The following is an 18,855-nucleotide window of genomic DNA, read 5'->3' as shown; positions in this document are numbered from 1 at the left end:
CGTCAAAAAATGCATTCAAACTCCACTAACCGGCCAAACCTTTGGTGAAACGTCACCGGCCAAAATGTTACTGAGGGTTTCCGGATTTTATAATCCGGAATGCATGAAGGTGGTCCAGATTGTAAAATCTGAACTGCATCAGGCCTTTTATTTTTCTGTGGCGAATGGTTTGGAAAAAATATAACAAAGGTACATAACATAAATATAAGCAACATAAGACAAATAAACAGTTAAAAAAACGATAATAACATAAATGATGAATCTTTTGGGAAGATGTTTCAAGAGGATTTCTTTGAGTTAGATCCTGCTGCCTTGCCAAATGACTTAATCATTTGGCAGACAGCAAGATCTAACTCATAGCAACCTTTTGATATTTTTGAGTTATCTATCTATCAAGGAGGCTGCAAGGAGTATCTATTTTTGAAAGCATGTTGAGGATCTTCACCATGCTGGCACATAGAGAGCAATCTATTTTGCGGCAGCATGACAAAGATCCTCAACACAATGATAAAAATTTGCACGGTCTCTTTGGTGTGTTTGTTTGTATTTTTGACAGCATGCTGAAGATCTTCATCATGCCGTGAAATAGAGAGCTATCTATTTGCGACAACGTGAGAAAGATCTTCAGCTTAATGACAAAAATTTGTATGATTTTCTTTGGTGTGCTTGTGTGTTTTGCTGGTATTGAAGCTGAAAACTGGAGAGCACTTATTTATAGAGGTCCTTGGATGTTGTGGACCACATTCTCTTGGTGCAATGTGGTCCATACAAAATGATCCTATGCTGAAGTATTCCGGATTTCGTAATCCGGAATACACTTACGCCCTATGTGGATCCGGATTTCATAATCCGGAGTGCATATTTTCGGTTATTTTATCGAATAAATGAACATCTTTGACGTAAATTAAAACATAATGAAAGTTTAAATAATAATATATATATTATTTGTTTAAATAATATATATTATTCAAAACATAATGCAACAACTTAATTCAACAACAAATAACTAACACGCAGTTAAAACAACATAAAACACGTGATTAATTAAAACATAGCACATTATCACGGAAAATGAAAGATTAAAATGAAAAAATTCTGGAAAATGGTCTTTCCGGATTTTAAAATCCGAACAAATCTGAAAAACATTGACAATGCATTTCGGAAAACGAAATCCGGACCAGAGGTAAAAGTGGAAAAAAATAGGGCGCGCAAGGAAAGGCATAGGGTGGGAAAAGTAAAACTCCTATTATTATCCCTCACCCTAAAAGCCCCTTGCTTTTGTAACTTGACCACAAAAGGCCCAAAAGATGAAGTGAACAAAACAATCAGACCAGATATAGGGAAAAAAATTGATTTTTAGAGATGATTTCATGGAACTTATTTTCAAAATTCCTTTTTTTCTTATTGGATTTAAGTTGTATACACCTACAAATTCAATAATCTGTCATCGCAGCATTTGATTAATTTGAACAGCATTTGATTAATTTGAACACAAATATTACTTGACTTGCCATACTCAATTACTCACTACTTCAAAATTGTTACATAAATTACTTTAAAGAGTGGAAATATTATTTTGATGACAAGATTAATCCGCATATCCAAGAAGGTGTACAATATTATGCATCCATAGGCATGATGGTTCAAGAGCTATATGTATCATTTTTAACCATCAAGATACACTTATACAACATCTTTAACCTTCAAGATACGCCTGATGGTGGTTGCTCTGCCATACTTCTCAACATGCAATTGTAGATTTTCAGATTCAAACCTGTGCATTTCAATCACCCCATAAATATTCCAACGAGTTCCAGCATTCACCTGCTGGTTTAAAAATTTGTTCAGAGACTGAAGCCAGCATATATGTCACTTCACAATGGCAAGGAAATCAAGAGGGTGGTAATTTGACATCAAACAGTTCAAATCCTCATCTCTCATTCATACACATCATTATGGATACAACTTAAGCATTTTATCAAACTAAGTTGTGAACAACTGAGCTGAAGATTTTTTTAGAAAAATTAAATGATTACAGCTAGTCAACACACACACACACACACACACACACACAAAAAAAAAAATCAAGTACAAACTGCTCATTATTAGGGGGCTGTCTGGAATGGGTTATGCATGGATTATTTTGGCTTATCTACTGGTGCAACTGTTAGGAATATTTGGGAGAGAATATGATCAGAGCTTATGAGCTCATAAAAGTTGTTTTAGCAAGAGGCATTTGGATCCCTGATGATGGGACATTGTTAGATGAGTGGAACCATAATGGTCATGGATGGTAAAAATAAAAATTAAGAATTCCAATATGTAGAAAGAAACTGAAATTGTGGAACTTGAATCAGAAGCAAAAAGGGCGCATAAACTATGTTGGGATTTCTATACAAACTTGCCTGTCGTGGAGGGATACGGAGACGGAAAGTTGAATTGTTCGTAGAAGGGTCTTCAGCTATTGTCTCGGAAGAGGCGTCCGCAGCTATTGGCCTTACAGCATTCACCTGCTGGTTTAAAAATTTGTTCAGAGACTGAAGGCATTGTGTGTGTGTGTAACTAAACAACAATCAGCAACGAAATAAAGCGGGTAGTAAAGTTATATTGAACAGTACAAATCCTCATCTCTCATTCATACACATCATTATGGATACCACTTATGCATTTTATCTATTGGTGCAAAAGTGCTAATAGGACTATTAGGGAGAGAATATGATCAGAGAGCTCATGAGCTCTTAGAAGCTGTATTACAACAGAGGGGAATTTGGATCCCTGTTGATGGGACATTGTTTGATGTGTGGAAACATAATAATGGATGGTAAAAAAAAGAAACTAAAATTGTGAAACTTGAATCAAAAGCAAAAAGGCTGCATAAACTATGTTGATATTTCAAGAAAAACTTGCCCGGCATGGTTGGAAACTGAAAAGGACTTTTGGCTTGCTGGTAGAAGGGTCTTCGCCTATTAGCTTCATAGCATTCACCTGAAGTCATCGTATATGTCACTAAACAACAATCAGCAAGGTAAAGAAAAGGCATTGCATATGTCCTAAAAGAATACCTGAGAAATGATCGCGAAAAAACCAAGAGAAAGGGAATGAAAGAACAAAATTGTTATTTTAAACTCGGAAAACCAAGAGGGAGAGATACCTGAAGGGAATAAGGAAAAAAACGAAAGAGAAGAGAACGAACGTGCGACGAGGATCTGCAGAGATGATTGAAAATCGAAAACCCTAGTCCCGAAATTGTTTTTGGTGGGCCATTTTATTTATTTATTTATTTATAAATAATTTATTTGTTTTTTTTTTTGAAGGAAATAATTTATTTGTTTTTGGTGGGCCATTTTATTTATTTATTTATTTATTTATATGATCAAGAACAAATTCAGCACTATGATTAATTTTGAAATATAATTTGGGTGTAACCAGATTATTTGATATTCTTGCTATCCCAAATTGTTAATATAGTTTTATTTTCAATCAAATCGTTCTGCTGATTGTCATGCTTGGTCTTGATTTTTCCAGAAAAGAACTATATTGTACAAGCTCCACATTGGCATTGGAGAAGTTATATCTACTGTTCGTTCGGTTCCTACAATTGGTTGGTTTTATTTTATTGATGGCTTGCTTTGTTATAATTTCTTAAACAGATAGGTAGGTATCTTGGTCTTCTCATTTTGCACCTACTTGTTAAGTAATGCTAATAAAGATATTTTGGACATTTTAGCTTAGCTTATTATGCTTGCTAGTTATCTACTTGGTTGTTGTTTCTTTGTCTGTTTAAATAAATATGCTTGTTAGTGAAGTTGGTTTTAGTATAAGCTGCCTAGAATGATATCTTGCATGATGAAGCAGAGCCACTCTGGAGGCATTATTATTTTAACAACATCGATAGTATATGATTCAGCATTATTCAATGTTTCTTTTGGTTAAATTCCATAGAAAGCAAACAATAACAACATAACTAACAACAACAGATCCATAGAGTAAATTATATCTGATGTTACTCCTCTTTATTCAGCTGAAAAATTCCACAAGGAAGAAGCTGTGCATTCTCAAAGTTTAATCTTTTATTTTTATCAAGAAAGGTTCTATGGATGGTTTAGTTCTGCTTGCTGTGGTTTGAACTTGTTAAGTAGAGTAAAGCAGGAGTGTTGCTAAAGGAATCAAATATCCTAACTTGGTTTCTTTCATTTGGATTGGATAAGCATCATACATAAGGTGATTTGATTTTTATCTTTGACTGTGACTCTGCTTCAAGGGTTTCTGTCATCTACCATATATATTGAAAATTCATAAATGCAATGCAATAAAAGGTGTGTTACTTTTCCTGTAAACATTTCCTAAAGCACAATCAACGGAGGATTGCAAATGTGTAATCCAAGATTATGCTCTTCTCTCACAAGGTTACTTATGGTTATGAACCAAAAAGATATAGATGACACCCTCTAACTAAGTTAAGATTATTTCCACATCTTATTCAGAATTAAGCAACAAAGTTCTTTTCAATAAACAGCACAAGTTTTTTGAGTATCTATTCTCTAGCTGCAAGAGAATAATCAATTTCCATTACATGTTCTGATACATGTTCAAACCAGATGATGATTAGACTTTATCAGCCCAACAAAGCTTTACAAAACAACTACTCAAGAACCTCAATGCTCACTAGATTGTTTTTTTTTACTTTATTCTGCATAAATTTAATTTTCCTACATACCTTCGAGGAAGAGTGGGACTCCTATAACACGATGGTTAATTTGTTTAAATAAATATACCAATCATCTCATGCAAACATTTTTAATGATCAATCATGCCATCATTTAATTAAGCAAATGTATAAGGCACATTCATATGAAGATTCAAATCATCATGCATAAATACTTTGTTATAATCTTACACATTTACAACCAAATTCCACAAGTAATTGTTCAAGTCATGCATGAGTCGGGAAACAATATAGTTTTAAAAGTTCTAAATGCACCGAGAAATCATAAACCAGTAGTATGAAAAAAGAAGAAGAGGAGATGAAATTGCAACATACTAAAGCAAATCATCAATAAGTGAGCAGTCAAGAAATCGTCTGACTTTAGATTTGGCATCTTTGACTATTTGAGATATTTTGGTAGACTCATCGTGCGCTCTAGCCAATCTTTCTTTGCAATCAGCCTCCTTATCAGTTACTTCTTTCAATTCATGAAATATTTCTTTAACCTTCTCTGTCAGTTCCTCCTTCCTTGTTTCCCATTTGTTCAAATCTCTTTCAGCAGCTTCAGTCACCATCCTAACGCTGTCTGTTTCCTGTTTCAGCTTGCAAGTCTGCTTAAGAATTCGCCTTGCCTCAAGTATCTCAGTTAGCCTGCTGTGAAGCCATTCAACATCCACGTTCTGGTTTTTTATATAACTCACGACATCAATCTTCTTTTCCAGGTTTTTGCTTGAGATGTTAGCAATACTAGCATTCTTTTTGTCCAACTCTGCTATGATTTCGCAGATTGCCTCCAAAAACAATGAACGGAACTTCACAAACTTTGTCGTGCAGTTCTTCACAATATCTCCATGCTTGCCGATGATTTTTCTTAATACCGGCATATGTTCCGACTTTATTTGATATTCTTTAATATTGTCCTTAGGCCGGCTTTGTGTTTCGGAATCAAGCTCGTCATCATCTTTCTCGTCCGCAATTGCAGCCATTGCAGTTAGTTTGAGGCTACAGGACGGGGATGAACATCCAGCCTTTGAAATACACTTCCTAGTATTCTTATTACTTATTTCATCAAACTTTTTCGAGGCTTGAATTTCCCCTGCCAATGCCTCCTGCTCAAGAGGGTCACTTTCTACTTCAAAATTATTTTGTCCAGCCATTTGATTTGAACCATTGGACAATGACATTTCAGCCTCACCTAATTCCTCCACCTTCACTGGTATACCTACCATTGAATTTTCCACATTTTCAGCATCATGTCTCAACTCTGGTTCCACTGTGAGAGGATGAGAAACTGCTACTAGGTATCTTGAACAGGATTGTACTTGATCAAAACCTGCTCCCTGTACTTGATATGCCTGCACCAAATCTCATATTAGATAGAAATTAACAATTAAAAATTCCATATATGCATATAGTTACTCTCACTACAATGATATAAAACTAGAACTCATAGATTTTGATGAATTTTGGCAGAACATTGCACTAAAAAACTAAGATAAAATGGATGTTATTCCATACAGAATTGATAGTGTTGGATCCATCATCAGGTTGTTGGTTGCCATCAGAAGCAGAAGACTGTTCTCTTGAGGATATTGGCAGAGATGTTTTTCCAGTTTCACTAAGCCTTTTGGAGGATCTCAAGGACTGGCGGCGATCGATAATCATCTTGGAATTCAGAATTGAATCCCTTTTGACAGAGACAGGGCACTTCCAAGACGTGGACTGAATATATACACAAGGCAACAAGTTGAAAGTTAGGATTAAACCGACAACAACGCTAACATTTTTCTTGAGAGAAAACTAAGAAACATGTCATTGTATATCCTGTTTGTATACATACTATTGACATTCGCAATAGTGAAATGGATATTGGAGTACTAAGCATATACATTGATGAAGATGTTTTGCTTTGAGATAGATAAACAAAACAAAAGTGTTGTATTGAAAGTTAACATATAGTTTGTTCATGTTGTACGATATTTTTAAAGAAAATTTCGTTTCACACTTTCTACCTGCACATAAAGATGCTAATTTTCAACCGGTTAACCAAAAAAAGTTGTTATTTTTTTTATAAACTTTAAAATCATGTTATTTCATCAAGTTCATGTTTTTTTCCCAATAGATATGTCTCCTTTAAAATCAAGAGAAAATAAAAGATGCACCGACAGTGTAAGACATCCAAAATCACAAAGATATTTTGAAATGAGTTACATGACATAGCAGATTAGGGGTTTCTGGTTTGACCACAATGTAAAATTATTTTACCTTGTTAGAGTATAACTGTATAACCATTAAACTCTAAAATCATTATAATCACACAAATGATACTATGCTGCAAGGACACTCTCATTTCATAATTCATATCATGCATGCATACTAGTGTAAGAAGCAAAAACTAACATGCATGTATAAGTATGCATTTGGAAACAAGAAATGAGTGGATGAAATATTTACATGTTCTTCATCCAAGTTCTTCCTTTTCTGATTCCTTGGTCTTCCCACTTTTGGTGGCATAATGCTTGTTTTGTTGAGTAGAGAGTAACTGAAGAGAGGTTTGAATGTGTGTATTGTTGAGTGGAGAGAAACAACGAAAAGAGGTTTGTGTTGTATTGGTGTGTCTCACTCTCAAGGCACGTTGCAATGTTTATTTTATACTAGTAAAGTAATGAAATGAAATGTGAAATTTTGTGAGTTAGTTTAAGACTGAACTAATACCATGTTTTGCATGTTGGGACAAAAGTAGTTGTTGAGGGAATTAATGAGACAAATGAGTTGGGTGTAGCTGTCTTAATAGTACTATCTATGAACATGAAGAAGTTCAAGTGTACAATGTGTGTCCGGGAGGAGACCGTTGAATGCAGGCAGGCAAAGATTGTGTTTGTATAGAAGGAGGGAATGTAGCACATGTTAATTCTGCTGCATACATACCCTAAACTGGAAGATTCACCCCACACCTTTATCTTTCATTTTTTTATTTTATTTTTTCAATTTCTAGTATGTGGTGCTGAGAATGGTAAGATAATAACACACTTTTTTGATAAGTGGACTACTCAGCGTGTGTTTTGGTTTTGCTGTGAAATAAATAAATGTATTTATCTTGAATGAATTGATTTTCATAAAAGTTAGTTGAATACAAAATGATTTATGTTTGGATGTGTTTATGTAAAAGTTGATTTAACAATAAATATATTTAAGACTAAAATTATTTGTAGAAGTCAAAAACTATAAATTCTAGCTAGTTTAAAGTAAAGTCAATTTTTTGTAGTTGTACCGGATGTGTTGCATGTGCTTTTTAGTTTTATTTCCTCCTTCTTGGTTTTGGACTTTGAGGTTGGAAGATTTCTCTTGATTTGTTGTAGCGCTGATTTGGTGGAGTTGTGTTTGGTCACCTATGCTGTTCTTCAAACCATGTAAATTTGATCTCTTTCACTTATATATTTGTCCTTCAAAGAATAAAAAAGTAAAATCAATTTTGCAAAAAAATAAAAATAAAAATTTCTTTAAATCCCCCAAATAATTTTTTTGATCATCAAAATTTATTAGAAAAGTGAGAAAAGTACAATCGCCCCATAAGGAAACAACAACCCTACTTCAAAGAAATTAAACAAAGAAGAGGGTTTGAAAACCATTCTAAGTACGAGCACGGACCTCCTAATTCTTAACAATAAACCATTCTATTGAAGAACACTATCCAACATTCACTTAGTTCTGTTCTTTTTTTGGGTAGAATTTCACTAGTTCAGTTCACATTTCACTTCTGAAGTTTTCAAGTTTACAAATTACAACACTTACTTTCATGAAAATTCTAACAATAGATTCATTTCATACACATTTCAATAGTATTCTAAGCATACTGTCATTTCATATTACTCAAAAACATAAACTTCAAACTGAAACCCAATAATAACAAATTCCAAATTTCTGTTCCAACAACAGTAAGCTCACAGAAACGATATGAATCAAATATTTGTGCTAAATTAAAAAAGAATGAAAAGTTCTCAAATAAGATGTGCATTCAAAACTCATATTGGTGCTGATATTAATAACTTCCTGGTTGTGATAAAAACATAATAATGGTTTAGTCACATCACATGCATTCAGAACAAATTAAAGAAATATAAAGAAAGAACTATCCATTCAAGCAAAATAAAATAAAATAAAATTTCAAACACTATTATTCAAAACAAATTAAAATCAACATAGATAGCATAGGGTGAAAGTTTACAATGACCTTTATAACAACACATATATAGTATCAAACCACCAAATCCAACAATTTCATGGTAGGAGATAATGAAGCAAAAGACAGAATAAAGAAACTGCTACTACTTTCATATCATTAATAAATTGAAAGTTGACATGTTGTAGAGGCCCTTGGACATGAGGATAATAGTCTTTCTATTTTAGACTGTTTCTTGTTGCACAAGATAGTCATAGTTCGTAAAACTCTTGCATTCTTTAGAATAAATTTTGCTAATATAATGTGACAATGTTGTAGGCCTGCAAATGCGAAGTCCCGAATTATGCAAGTTGTAAGGTTTAATGAAAGGCAAGATGGAACAAATCCGGAATCCACCCAATTTTCTTGATTATCTTCTTCAATGAACTCATCCTCCCAATTGCAGTCTTGTAACTTCTGTTAATATAATAATACAGATAAAATAAAACAATACATAATAAAGGTATGTTAAGAAAAGATAAATCAAATATGATTCTTAAATTTAACAAACAAACCCGATAAAGTTCAAGATTTTGAAGCTTAGGGCAATGGTGGAGCACTTGTACAACAATATCCCCGTCGTAGTTGATCACCAAATGGATCAGATTATGGAATGTAGGGAAGTCATTAGGCTGATCATACTAAATTACATAAAAGACAAAGTATCAGAAATAAAAGCAAAATCGCCAAAAATAAAATTTTCATTCCATTGGCAGGCACCATAATGATAATAATAATAACAAAACAAACCTCCGATAGTTGTATACGTAGAAACTCCAAATTTGAAAGTGCTTTCATCGGAAAAATGCAATGACAATCGGTAATATCTGCTCTGTTCAATTTTTTTAATCTTGAGCTGCTTAAGTACAGTAAAGAAGCAAAATCGAAATGGCCCCGGTTTATATTAGACAGTTAAAGATCTTGAAGAACTGGACATCCATCTAGAAGCATAAAAAAATCAGATTGTTGATGGAAGTAGAATTCTTTCAAATGTAGGGTTTTGAGTGAGGGAAAAGTAAAAGGAAAAGGAAAATTCACACCCATAAAGAACCAACATAGCTTGAGAACAACAAGAGTTGTACTAGTAAATATAGCAGTAGGCAACGTAGGGGGTATTGTTTCTTCCCAATTAACGGGAGCATGAAGATAGAGATTGAGATATTGAACTTTGCGTTCAACCAAAATGTCGACCCAATCGTTGATATCGTAAGTTCCACAACGGAGAAGTCCAGAGGAAAAGTTATCAACGTCGAGGATGAAACTGTTGATGGACCGAGAACCGAAGCAGTCTCGCGAATGAAAAACAGTATTTACGAAATTGCTGAAGCGAGAACTGTCCTCACGATTTTTCAGTTTCGTGTCGCTGAAGTCAAGATCCGGAACAAAACACCATAGATGAGTCCATCTCTTTGAAAGAATGGATGTGACAAAGGCTTGTTTGGTAGAAACAAAAGAGAGAATGTGAATCAGAATCTCGTCTGGTAAACTTCCGATCCTATCTACCGCCATCGACATGCTGTGTTCGAACATACTGTTACGTCGGTTCTTCATGGCAAGGAACTGAAAGCATTCGCTTGTTGTATAAGAAAGAAAATAGGAACACCAAACTCAGGGTTTGCCGTTTCTTAGTTTTGGTCAAAATAGGGTTTTTGCCGTTTATTCAGGGTCCGTTTGGTTCGAGAATTAGGAGGGGAGGGGAGGGGAGGGGAGGAATTTTAACGGAGGGGAGGGGAGAGAAGAAATTTTAATTAAGGCTTAATTAATGATTTGGTCCCTTAAGTTATTTGTTGGTTACATTTTGGCCCTATAAGTTATTAACGTTACAATTTGGTCCCTTAAGTTATTTGTTGGTTACATCTTGGTCCCATAAGTTATTAACGTTACAATTTGGTCCCTTAACTTATTTTTTGGTTTCGTTTTGGTACCTTAACTCTTCCTCCGTCAACCACTCTGGTCCTTTATGTTATTAGAGTTAAGGTACAAAAACGAAACCAAAAAATAAGTTAAGGGATCAAAACGAAACCAAAAATTAAGTTAAGGGACCAAATTGTAACGTTAATAACTTATGGGACCAAATTGTAACCAACAAATAACTTAAGGGACCAAATTGTAACGTTAATAACTTATGGGACCAAAATGTAACCAACAAATAACTTAAGGGACCAAAATAGTAATTAAGCCTTTAATTAAAAGTGTGTTTGGTTCACAAGGGGAGGGGAGGGATTTTAAAATTATTTTACTATTTTACCCTTAAACTTAATTAAATAAGGATAATAAAGTAACGAAACAATAACGATGTAATCGATAACAACACGATGTACACGATAGAATAATGGATTAGTAATATGGTTGTTACCAGGAGTAATGAAAGTTGTTACAAGGAAAAATTGTTAATAATATGGAATAAAAGTTGTTACAAGAAAAAATTGTTAATAATATGGAATAAAAGTTGTTACAATGTGCTAGCATCTATTTATAAGCTAATGAGAGTGCATAACATCTATCATGTACTAACTACATAGTAGCATAACTTCTCTAACTGTCATAACAGAAGCTACAGCTGGCAATTAGGGTTTTGTTAGGTTTTGCTCAAGTTACTTGCATCGCAAGTAACTTCTTCTTCCTCTTTCTATTCTGACACTACATAACTAAGAAAAACTGAAATACTAAGCATATCGGGCCAGACGAAAGAACCACTACATTCATACACATTTCAATAGATATTCTAAGCATATTTCAAATTACTCAAAAACATAAACTTCAAACTGAAATCCCCATCATCACCAATTCCAAATTTCTATACCAACGACAGTAAATTCACAGGAATGTTATGAAGCAATTGTTAGCTCAGTAACAATAGCACAACATGCTCATGCTCATATTGGTGCTAATTGAAAAACAATGAAAAGTTATCAAATAAGACATGTATTAAAAACTCATATTGGTGCAAATATTACAAACATTCTATTTGTGATAAAAACAAAATGGTGGCATGCATTCGAAACAATTTTTTTTTTTTTTAAATAAACAAAGCACTATCCATGCATTCAAAACAAATATTTAAAAAATAAACAAAGCACTATCCATTCAAGCAAAGCAAAATAAAATAAAATAAAATCAAATACGATCATTCAAAACAAATTAAAACAACCATTCAAGCAACATAAATTAACATAGCATAGAGTGAAAGTTTAAGATGACCTTAATAGCAACACATACAGCGAAACTACAGCATACATATCATACAAGTTGTGAACAAATTGAAAGTTTACATGTTGCAGAAGCCCTTGGGCATGGGAAAACTTGTCTTACTATTTCCGACTGCTCCATGTCGCTGCACCAGATCGTCATGGTTTGTAAAACTCTTGAATTCTTTAGAATAAATCCTGCTAACATAACGTGACGTTGTAGACCTGCAAATGCAAAGTCTCAAATAGTGCAGGTTGTCAGGTGTGATGAAAGGCAACGCGGAACAAATTGTGGATCTGCCCAATTTTCCCCATCATCTTCTGCAATGTTCTCATTCACCCAAACACCTCGTACCCTCTGTTCGTAATAGAAATAAAATAAAATAAAGTATTATATTATGAGAGAAGATAAATCAAATATAATTCTTAAATTTAATTAACCTGATAAAGCTCAAGATTTTGAAGCTTAGGACAATGGTGGAGCACTTGTACAACTATATTCCAATCATAGTTGAGCGTCAAACAGGTCAAATTATTGAATGTAGGAAAATCATAATAAGGGTGATAATCCTATTTTATATAAAAAGACAAAGTATTAGAAATTAGGGTAAAATTTCCCAATGTTAAAAATACAAATGATAATCGCATTGCTCTTTTTTCATTCCATTCTATGGGCATGCATCATAATCACGATAATCAAACACGAACCTTCCATAGTTGTATGCGCATCCCCTCCAAATTTGAAAGTGCTTTCATCGGAAAATAGCAATAACAGAAGGTAATATCAGCTCTATTCAACTTTTTTAAGCTTGAGCTTTCAAATTGTTGAAAATCAAAAGGAACAGATTCGCCAAAGTATAAATGAGATGCTTGAAGATCTTTAAGAGCTGGACATCCAGCTAGAAGAAACATAAAATTTTGATCTAGATTAAAGTACATGTCATTCAGGAGAAGTGTTTTAAGTGAGGGCAATGTAAAAGGAAAAACTTTGTCCACAAATAAGTGACAGAGCTTAAGATTAACAAGGGTTGTACAACGCAGAATGTTGGTAGGAAAGTGAGCGCGTCTAGGCTCCCAAGTATTGATAGCATGAATAGAGAGATACAGATATTGAACCTTACATTGACTAACACATTGTTATCAAAAACGCGACTTAAGTCCCAAAATCCTGGTTTTTGCGACTTTGCGTAGCTTCAACGACTCAAATCCATAGCAAAGTCCCAAAAACAGGCAAAATCCTATCAAAATCGCATAAAATCGTGAAATCCGTTCAAAATCGTAGGATTTTGATGGATTTTGTTCGTTTTTTGATAAGGGTCAATTTTTGACCCGGTTCGAAAATTGACCCGGTTCTATAAATACACAAAAGGCCAAAAAATTTCATTCTTTCACTTCCCCCACACTTCCTCAATAGTTACACGGGATTGTTCATTTTTCATCTAGTTCAAAATGAACTAAACCTAACTAGATTGCCTCCTTCCTGTCCATCATTTTGTCAGGCATTTAGGATTTGCCTTTAAGTATTTTGTCTAGATTATTTACCATTATTATGACTGCTAAAGAATATTTGCATCTAGGCTTTGAGTCATTTATGTATATGTATTTTGTGGACTTTGAACTTTAGTCATTTATGACTATATGCAATTTATAACATATATTTAACATTATTTTTTTTTTTGGTAGAGTCCTCGATTTTGATTGCGATTTTACGAGTCCCGACTTTGCTATCCTATATCGATTCTACAAAATTCCTTGAGTAAAATCCTTCGATTTTGATTGCGATTTTACGAGTCCCGATTTTGCTACTCCCTTTCGAAAAGTCCCGATTTTGATAACCTTATAGTTGACCCATTTGTTGATATTGATAGTAAGACTATGATCATGATAAGGAATTTGAAATGAATCGTATTCAATGTCGAGGAAGAAACTGTTGATGGAATGAAAACCAACTAGTTCTCGCTCGAGAAACATGGAGGAAACAAGGTCGTTGAAACGATAATTGTCATATATAAAGAGAATAATAAGTCTTTGTTTAACTTTTTTCTTCTAATTTTACCCCTCACTTAAACTTTTTTATTGAAAATTTTATCATTTTTACCAAATGAAATAATTGAATCTAGTCCTTATTTTAAATTTGAATAAAATTTCATCTAATCCTAATTAAATTTTGAATCAAATATAATCCTTAAATCAATCTAAACAATCAATTCTAGACTAGTCCTAATTCAATTTTGGATTAAAAAATAGTAATAATTAAATTAAAATGACAATACTGGATGAAAAAAATTCTTCTTCTAAAACTTCAAGTTTAATTTTCACCATGACTGTGGTTTTAATTTGATAAAAACTTACATATGGGAATCATACTGGTTATTTTAAAAGAATTTAAATATGATGTCATATAAATTAGATTCTCATGAAGGTCATGTTAGATATCAAAATACAATTCCATGTTCTTAATATATTACCTTGCTAGTATTTGGTAAATAGTTTGTTTACAGCTATATTGTAATCAGGCACATGCATAACAAAATTAGTAGCTATTAGTATATCACAGGCACAAATTTTGGAGTAACTGCATGGGCCAATACTTGTATATAACATCGAACTTTGAGGAATATTAGTAGCTATTATTCCAGAATAGCAGTGCTTGCTCTTAAGTGCTAACAATGATGTTGAATCGAAAAAGAGAGTGTAGGAGGTTGCTTGAACATACACAGCAAGACTTATTTGGGTTTTGTGCTTTGTTAAAGATTCTATTTTCTTATTTGAGGGCTCCTCTATAGGTATTTTCTTTTCTTTTAATTTGAAGTCATATACAATCAAGTGAAAATTGAAGAACAATTGGCTATGTTTGGATTATATTCAAAAAAGGAACTTAATAAATTATTTGCAAATTTATTGAAAAAGAATCCTCTAGAGCAGAAGATGAATTTATCTGTTAGACTCAACTAAACCAAACATCAAATATTTCTTTCTCCTTGATTTTTCAACCAATGATTTCTTAAAATTCTGATTTCATTTATCTTCCATGTTACTGTGTATGCTTTCATGTTTCTTGCAGGGAGAGATAAGGGAAAGCAGAAGGCAGAAAGAGGTGGCCATCAAGTTCTTGGAGATATCGGTAATCTTGAGGGGAATCAGATTTCACGACCCATCACAAGGTTCTGTAATTTTCTTTTCACAATCAAGTTTCTTGTAGTACTTTTCTTGCAGGGAAAGAAACAATTAACCAAGCTTATTTGTTGCTTGCAAAAACTTTCATGCAAAACTATTGGCAAAAGCACCAGCTGCAGCAGTGAGTGTTCTTTGCTGTCTTTATTTATCAATGCACTCAAACTTAATATTTATGTATGAATCAGGTTTGAAATGAATGGTCCTCTTCGTTTGCAGACCCTGGTACCAGAATTAGAAGTGCCAGCTAATTATGACCAAGGCGTTGTACTAAAGAATCGTGTAAAGTAGCCCTAACAAATCACTATTTTGTTTTACTGTCTACATTACTTACAGAGTTAACTAAAACTCTAACAGTTGGAAGAGTGATTTGATTAGTGTCACTTGACAAAAACAAGAAAAAACGAAAATGAGTATTTTGAGTCGCGCATATTCGTTTTCTCTTGATTTTGTCAAAACTGATATCAATCAAGTCATCGTCTCAACTCTCAACCAAGGTTAGAAGAACCATGGATTTTTATTTCATTACAGACTGCTCTCCAACTCTTGTTCGAGCCCAAGGATCAGACTGTTGACATGGGTGCAGATGATGCTATTAATAATATGGAAGAAGCTGAATATCTTGACAAGTTACACCAATTATACAAGCCAACTACAAAACGCAATGTGGTTCAATTCTGTCATTAAACATATAGTGATAGGTTTGATTTGTTAAGACTTGTGCATGTTTAGTTAACTATGAGTTTCACAAAATTACGGTGGCATCGTGATTTTATTAATTAAAGCTCCTCCGAAGTGTAGCTTTGACAAAATTACGGTGTCACATTGTGATTCTACCTAACGGTTAGTCTAAACCTACACTTCCTCTATCCCCCAGACCGATTTTTCTTGGTGATTTTCTAATCTGTGATGCGTTTCTGTTAGCCGGATCTTGACATTTGAGCCAGAGAATCATGATGTTGACATGGAAACAAAAGATGCTATTAATAATTTGGAAGCAGTTCAATATCTTGATATCAAGCTAACAGAAGTACCTATTACCTATCTCCTTTTATTTTTTCATTATATGTGGATAGGGAAGAATGAAAAGTAAATTCTACAAGCAATTGATAAATTTTAGATGCAGGAAGAGAATCAAGTTTCAGACTACATGGAATCACAGAAGGAAATCAAAATGTGTATGAGGATTATTATTGTGGAATGGTTGGTTAAAGTCCATTATCGTCTTGAATTGCAGACAGAGGCACTCTTTCTTACTATTAACATAATTGAAATTGATAGATACCTCTCCTTGACTAGTATACCTAAAGAGATCTGATGTTAGTGGCAATATGCTCAATGTCCTTAGCAAACAAATATAAAGAAATATCATATCTTAAGGTAGCTAGCGAAAATAGCAGCAAGCAATACTATATCTGGTTCACAAATTCTCTACATTCCTATCCATTATTATTATTATTTAATAAATTTCCTTATGATTTTTTGAACTTGGAATGGCAGGTCAATGAATTGTTGTTATTAACAGTTAATTCTTATAGCAGACACCAGTTTATTTCAATGGAGAAAGATATTATAAAAACACTAAAATGGAATTTAACGGTTCCTACATCCTATGTATTTTTAGTTCAATTTACCGGATCATCTATTGTGCATGACAAAGAGAGGTAAATAGTTATAAGTATTTTTGTGTTTAGTGAGTAAATTTAACCTCTTAAAATTTATGAAATAGCAATTTGGTCCCTTAAAATGAATGTTAGTGAATTTAGTAACTTTTCCAAATTTAGCACCACAATTTTTTTGAAGGTTTTGTGTTTATCTTAAGCATGGAGAACCTATTCAAATAAATGGGTAGACTTTTCATTGATTTTGATTGATGTTTACTAAACTGATTGGTATTCTTTAATTTAAGGTACTAATTTGCTATTTTGTAAATTTGAGTTACTCCATTGTTCCACTTTTACAATTTTGAGAACCAAAATATATGCAACTCCTTTGGTATTTGCATAGATGGAGAACATGGCATTCCATCTAGCAGAACTTGGTCTTGTAAATTATCATGTCGTGGTTTTATTCTCCCCTTCAATGATTGATGCAGTGCAGCAGCTGTTTACTATGCTCGTTCTATACTCAATAGGGTTCCATATTGGACTCAATATCTGCAGAACCTATCTGGCTACTGCAAAGAACAAATCAAGTATGTCCCCTTTCGTTAAATGCTAATAGTCTTTGATTATAAAGTAATCTGAGATAAAAAAAACTAACTAATTATATGTTGTTATTATTATTTGTCAGATACTGCGCCACACAGTTGGTGAAAATACACGCAGATGCAAGAGATTTTGAAATCCATGCTGTGTACAAAAAATTCTCAAGTCCTGAGAAAGGTCATATTGCTCTTTTACCACTGCCACAAAACATCAAAGAAAGATTGTAGAAGTTTGTTTTGTCTTTTGATTTTTACCATTGCTTGAAGCTAGATTAATTAGCATATGTTTGGGTGAACGTTTTGTTCGCCACCACCTCACATTTTGGTGCTTTTCACCTGATTTCCACAAGATACATAGTGCAGCTTCTAAAGCAACATGCGTTTACTTTATGCCAACCGCCAAACCAAACTCTACAGCATGACCTTGGAGGAGTCTTTTGCTGAAGCGGCATCGAATTTCCTTTTGTGTAATGTGGACAAATTGCCTTTCGCATTTTGGGACTACCTGTGGGAGCCAATCCTATTAGATCTTCGACATGGAAACCAGTTTTGGATTCTTTAAAAATGAAATTATCTCGTTGGAGAGGTAAACATCTATCTATAGGTGGAAGGGTGGTGTTGATTCATTCGGGATTAAGTATTCTACCATTCTTTTATTTCTACTTTTACAAGGAAGGTATATAATGAAATTACTCAAATTCGAACGTATATAATGAAATTACTAATTCGAATGTATATAATGAAATTACTCAGATTCGAAGGCATGTTATTTGGTTTATTTATAGGGATGGAAAACAATCTCACTTTTTTGGATTGGTGGAATTGTCCGGTGTCATATATCCGAAGTGCTTGAATTTATCACATTCTGTAACAGGAACCTGTCTCTATGATATGTATTCCGTGCCAGGAAACTACTGTTGTGAAGGGAGGATCAACGCTGTGTTGATACTTTAATTTGTAGCTTAGGAGCATGACAGTGATGGTAGTATTTTTTGCATTCTGTTATTTACATAGCAGGATATATCAGAGTCCTTTCTGTTATCAACAACACAAAGGGTTCAATACTATAATTCGTACTACTAATGTAGCGCAAAATCACCCATCTATCAACTAAAGAATGATCGAAGCCTAAGATTAGGCATTCATTCCATAGCAATATATTATCAGGTCAACAATCTCAGTCATACATCATCATGTGAATACTTCATCAATAGCAAGCAATGCTATCTCTCCACAACATATATATCATGCAATTTAGCATGTAAACGCACAACATATCCTTCTTCAAAAAGGGCACAACATATCAGCATACTAGTTGAGCATAAACAACACACAGGCAAGTCAAACATGCATCCTCAATCAA

At 33.6% G+C, this 18,855-nt stretch overlaps 2 protein-coding genes and 3 pseudogenes across 4 annotated transcripts; 1 reads left to right on the top strand and 4 right to left on the bottom strand.

Annotated features, from left to right (window-relative positions):
• Positions 1–1,531: 1,531 nt before the first annotated feature.
• LOC146943345 (uncharacterized) lies at positions 1,532–3,057 on the bottom strand. Its single transcript, XM_085741631.1, has 3 exons — positions 2,908–3,057; positions 2,406–2,510; positions 1,532–1,824 (listed from the first exon to the last, which is right to left on the bottom strand). Exons 1-3 carry the CDS (start codon positions 2,974–2,976, stop codon positions 1,684–1,686), a joined length of 315 nt encoding a protein of 104 aa, XP_085597757.1. The 5' UTR covers positions 2,977–3,057; the 3' UTR covers positions 1,532–1,683.
• A 1,726-nt stretch (positions 3,058–4,783) lies between these two features.
• Positions 4,784–7,370, bottom strand: LOC146943344 (uncharacterized). Its single transcript, XM_085741630.1, has 3 exons — positions 7,160–7,370; positions 6,224–6,427; positions 4,784–6,060 (listed from the first exon to the last, which is right to left on the bottom strand). Exons 1-3 carry the CDS (start codon positions 7,217–7,219, stop codon positions 5,041–5,043), a joined length of 1,284 nt encoding a protein of 427 aa, XP_085597756.1. The 5' UTR covers positions 7,220–7,370; the 3' UTR covers positions 4,784–5,040.
• Positions 7,371–9,002: 1,632 nt separating this feature from the next.
• LOC146943343 (putative FBD-associated F-box protein At3g50710) lies at positions 9,003–10,454 on the bottom strand (annotated as a pseudogene).
• A 1,616-nt stretch (positions 10,455–12,070) lies between these two features.
• Positions 12,071–13,615, bottom strand: LOC146943342 (FBD-associated F-box protein At3g52670-like; annotated as a pseudogene). Its single transcript, XR_015027986.1, has 4 exons — positions 13,586–13,615; positions 12,821–13,228; positions 12,554–12,682; positions 12,071–12,470 (listed from the first exon to the last, which is right to left on the bottom strand). The product of XR_015027986.1 is annotated as an FBD-associated F-box protein At3g52670-like (transcript).
• Positions 13,616–14,399: 784 nt separating this feature from the next.
• LOC146943341 (G2/mitotic-specific cyclin S13-7-like) lies at positions 14,400–18,246 on the top strand (annotated as a pseudogene). The gene is made up of 6 exons (XR_015027985.1): positions 14,400–15,463; positions 15,506–15,573; positions 15,760–15,952; positions 16,407–16,957; positions 17,294–17,480; positions 17,579–18,246. The product of XR_015027985.1 is annotated as a G2/mitotic-specific cyclin S13-7-like (transcript).
• Positions 18,247–18,855: the final 609 nt, after the last annotated feature.

The sequence above is a fragment of the Medicago sativa genome, chromosome 2 (assembly GCF_051527215.1).
Source record: "Medicago sativa cultivar Bolivia chromosome 2, Bolivia_mono, whole genome shotgun sequence".
NCBI classification, from domain to species: Eukaryota; Viridiplantae; Streptophyta; class Magnoliopsida; order Fabales; family Fabaceae; genus Medicago; species Medicago sativa.
This window is presented reverse-complemented; position numbering and strand designations above follow the sequence as displayed.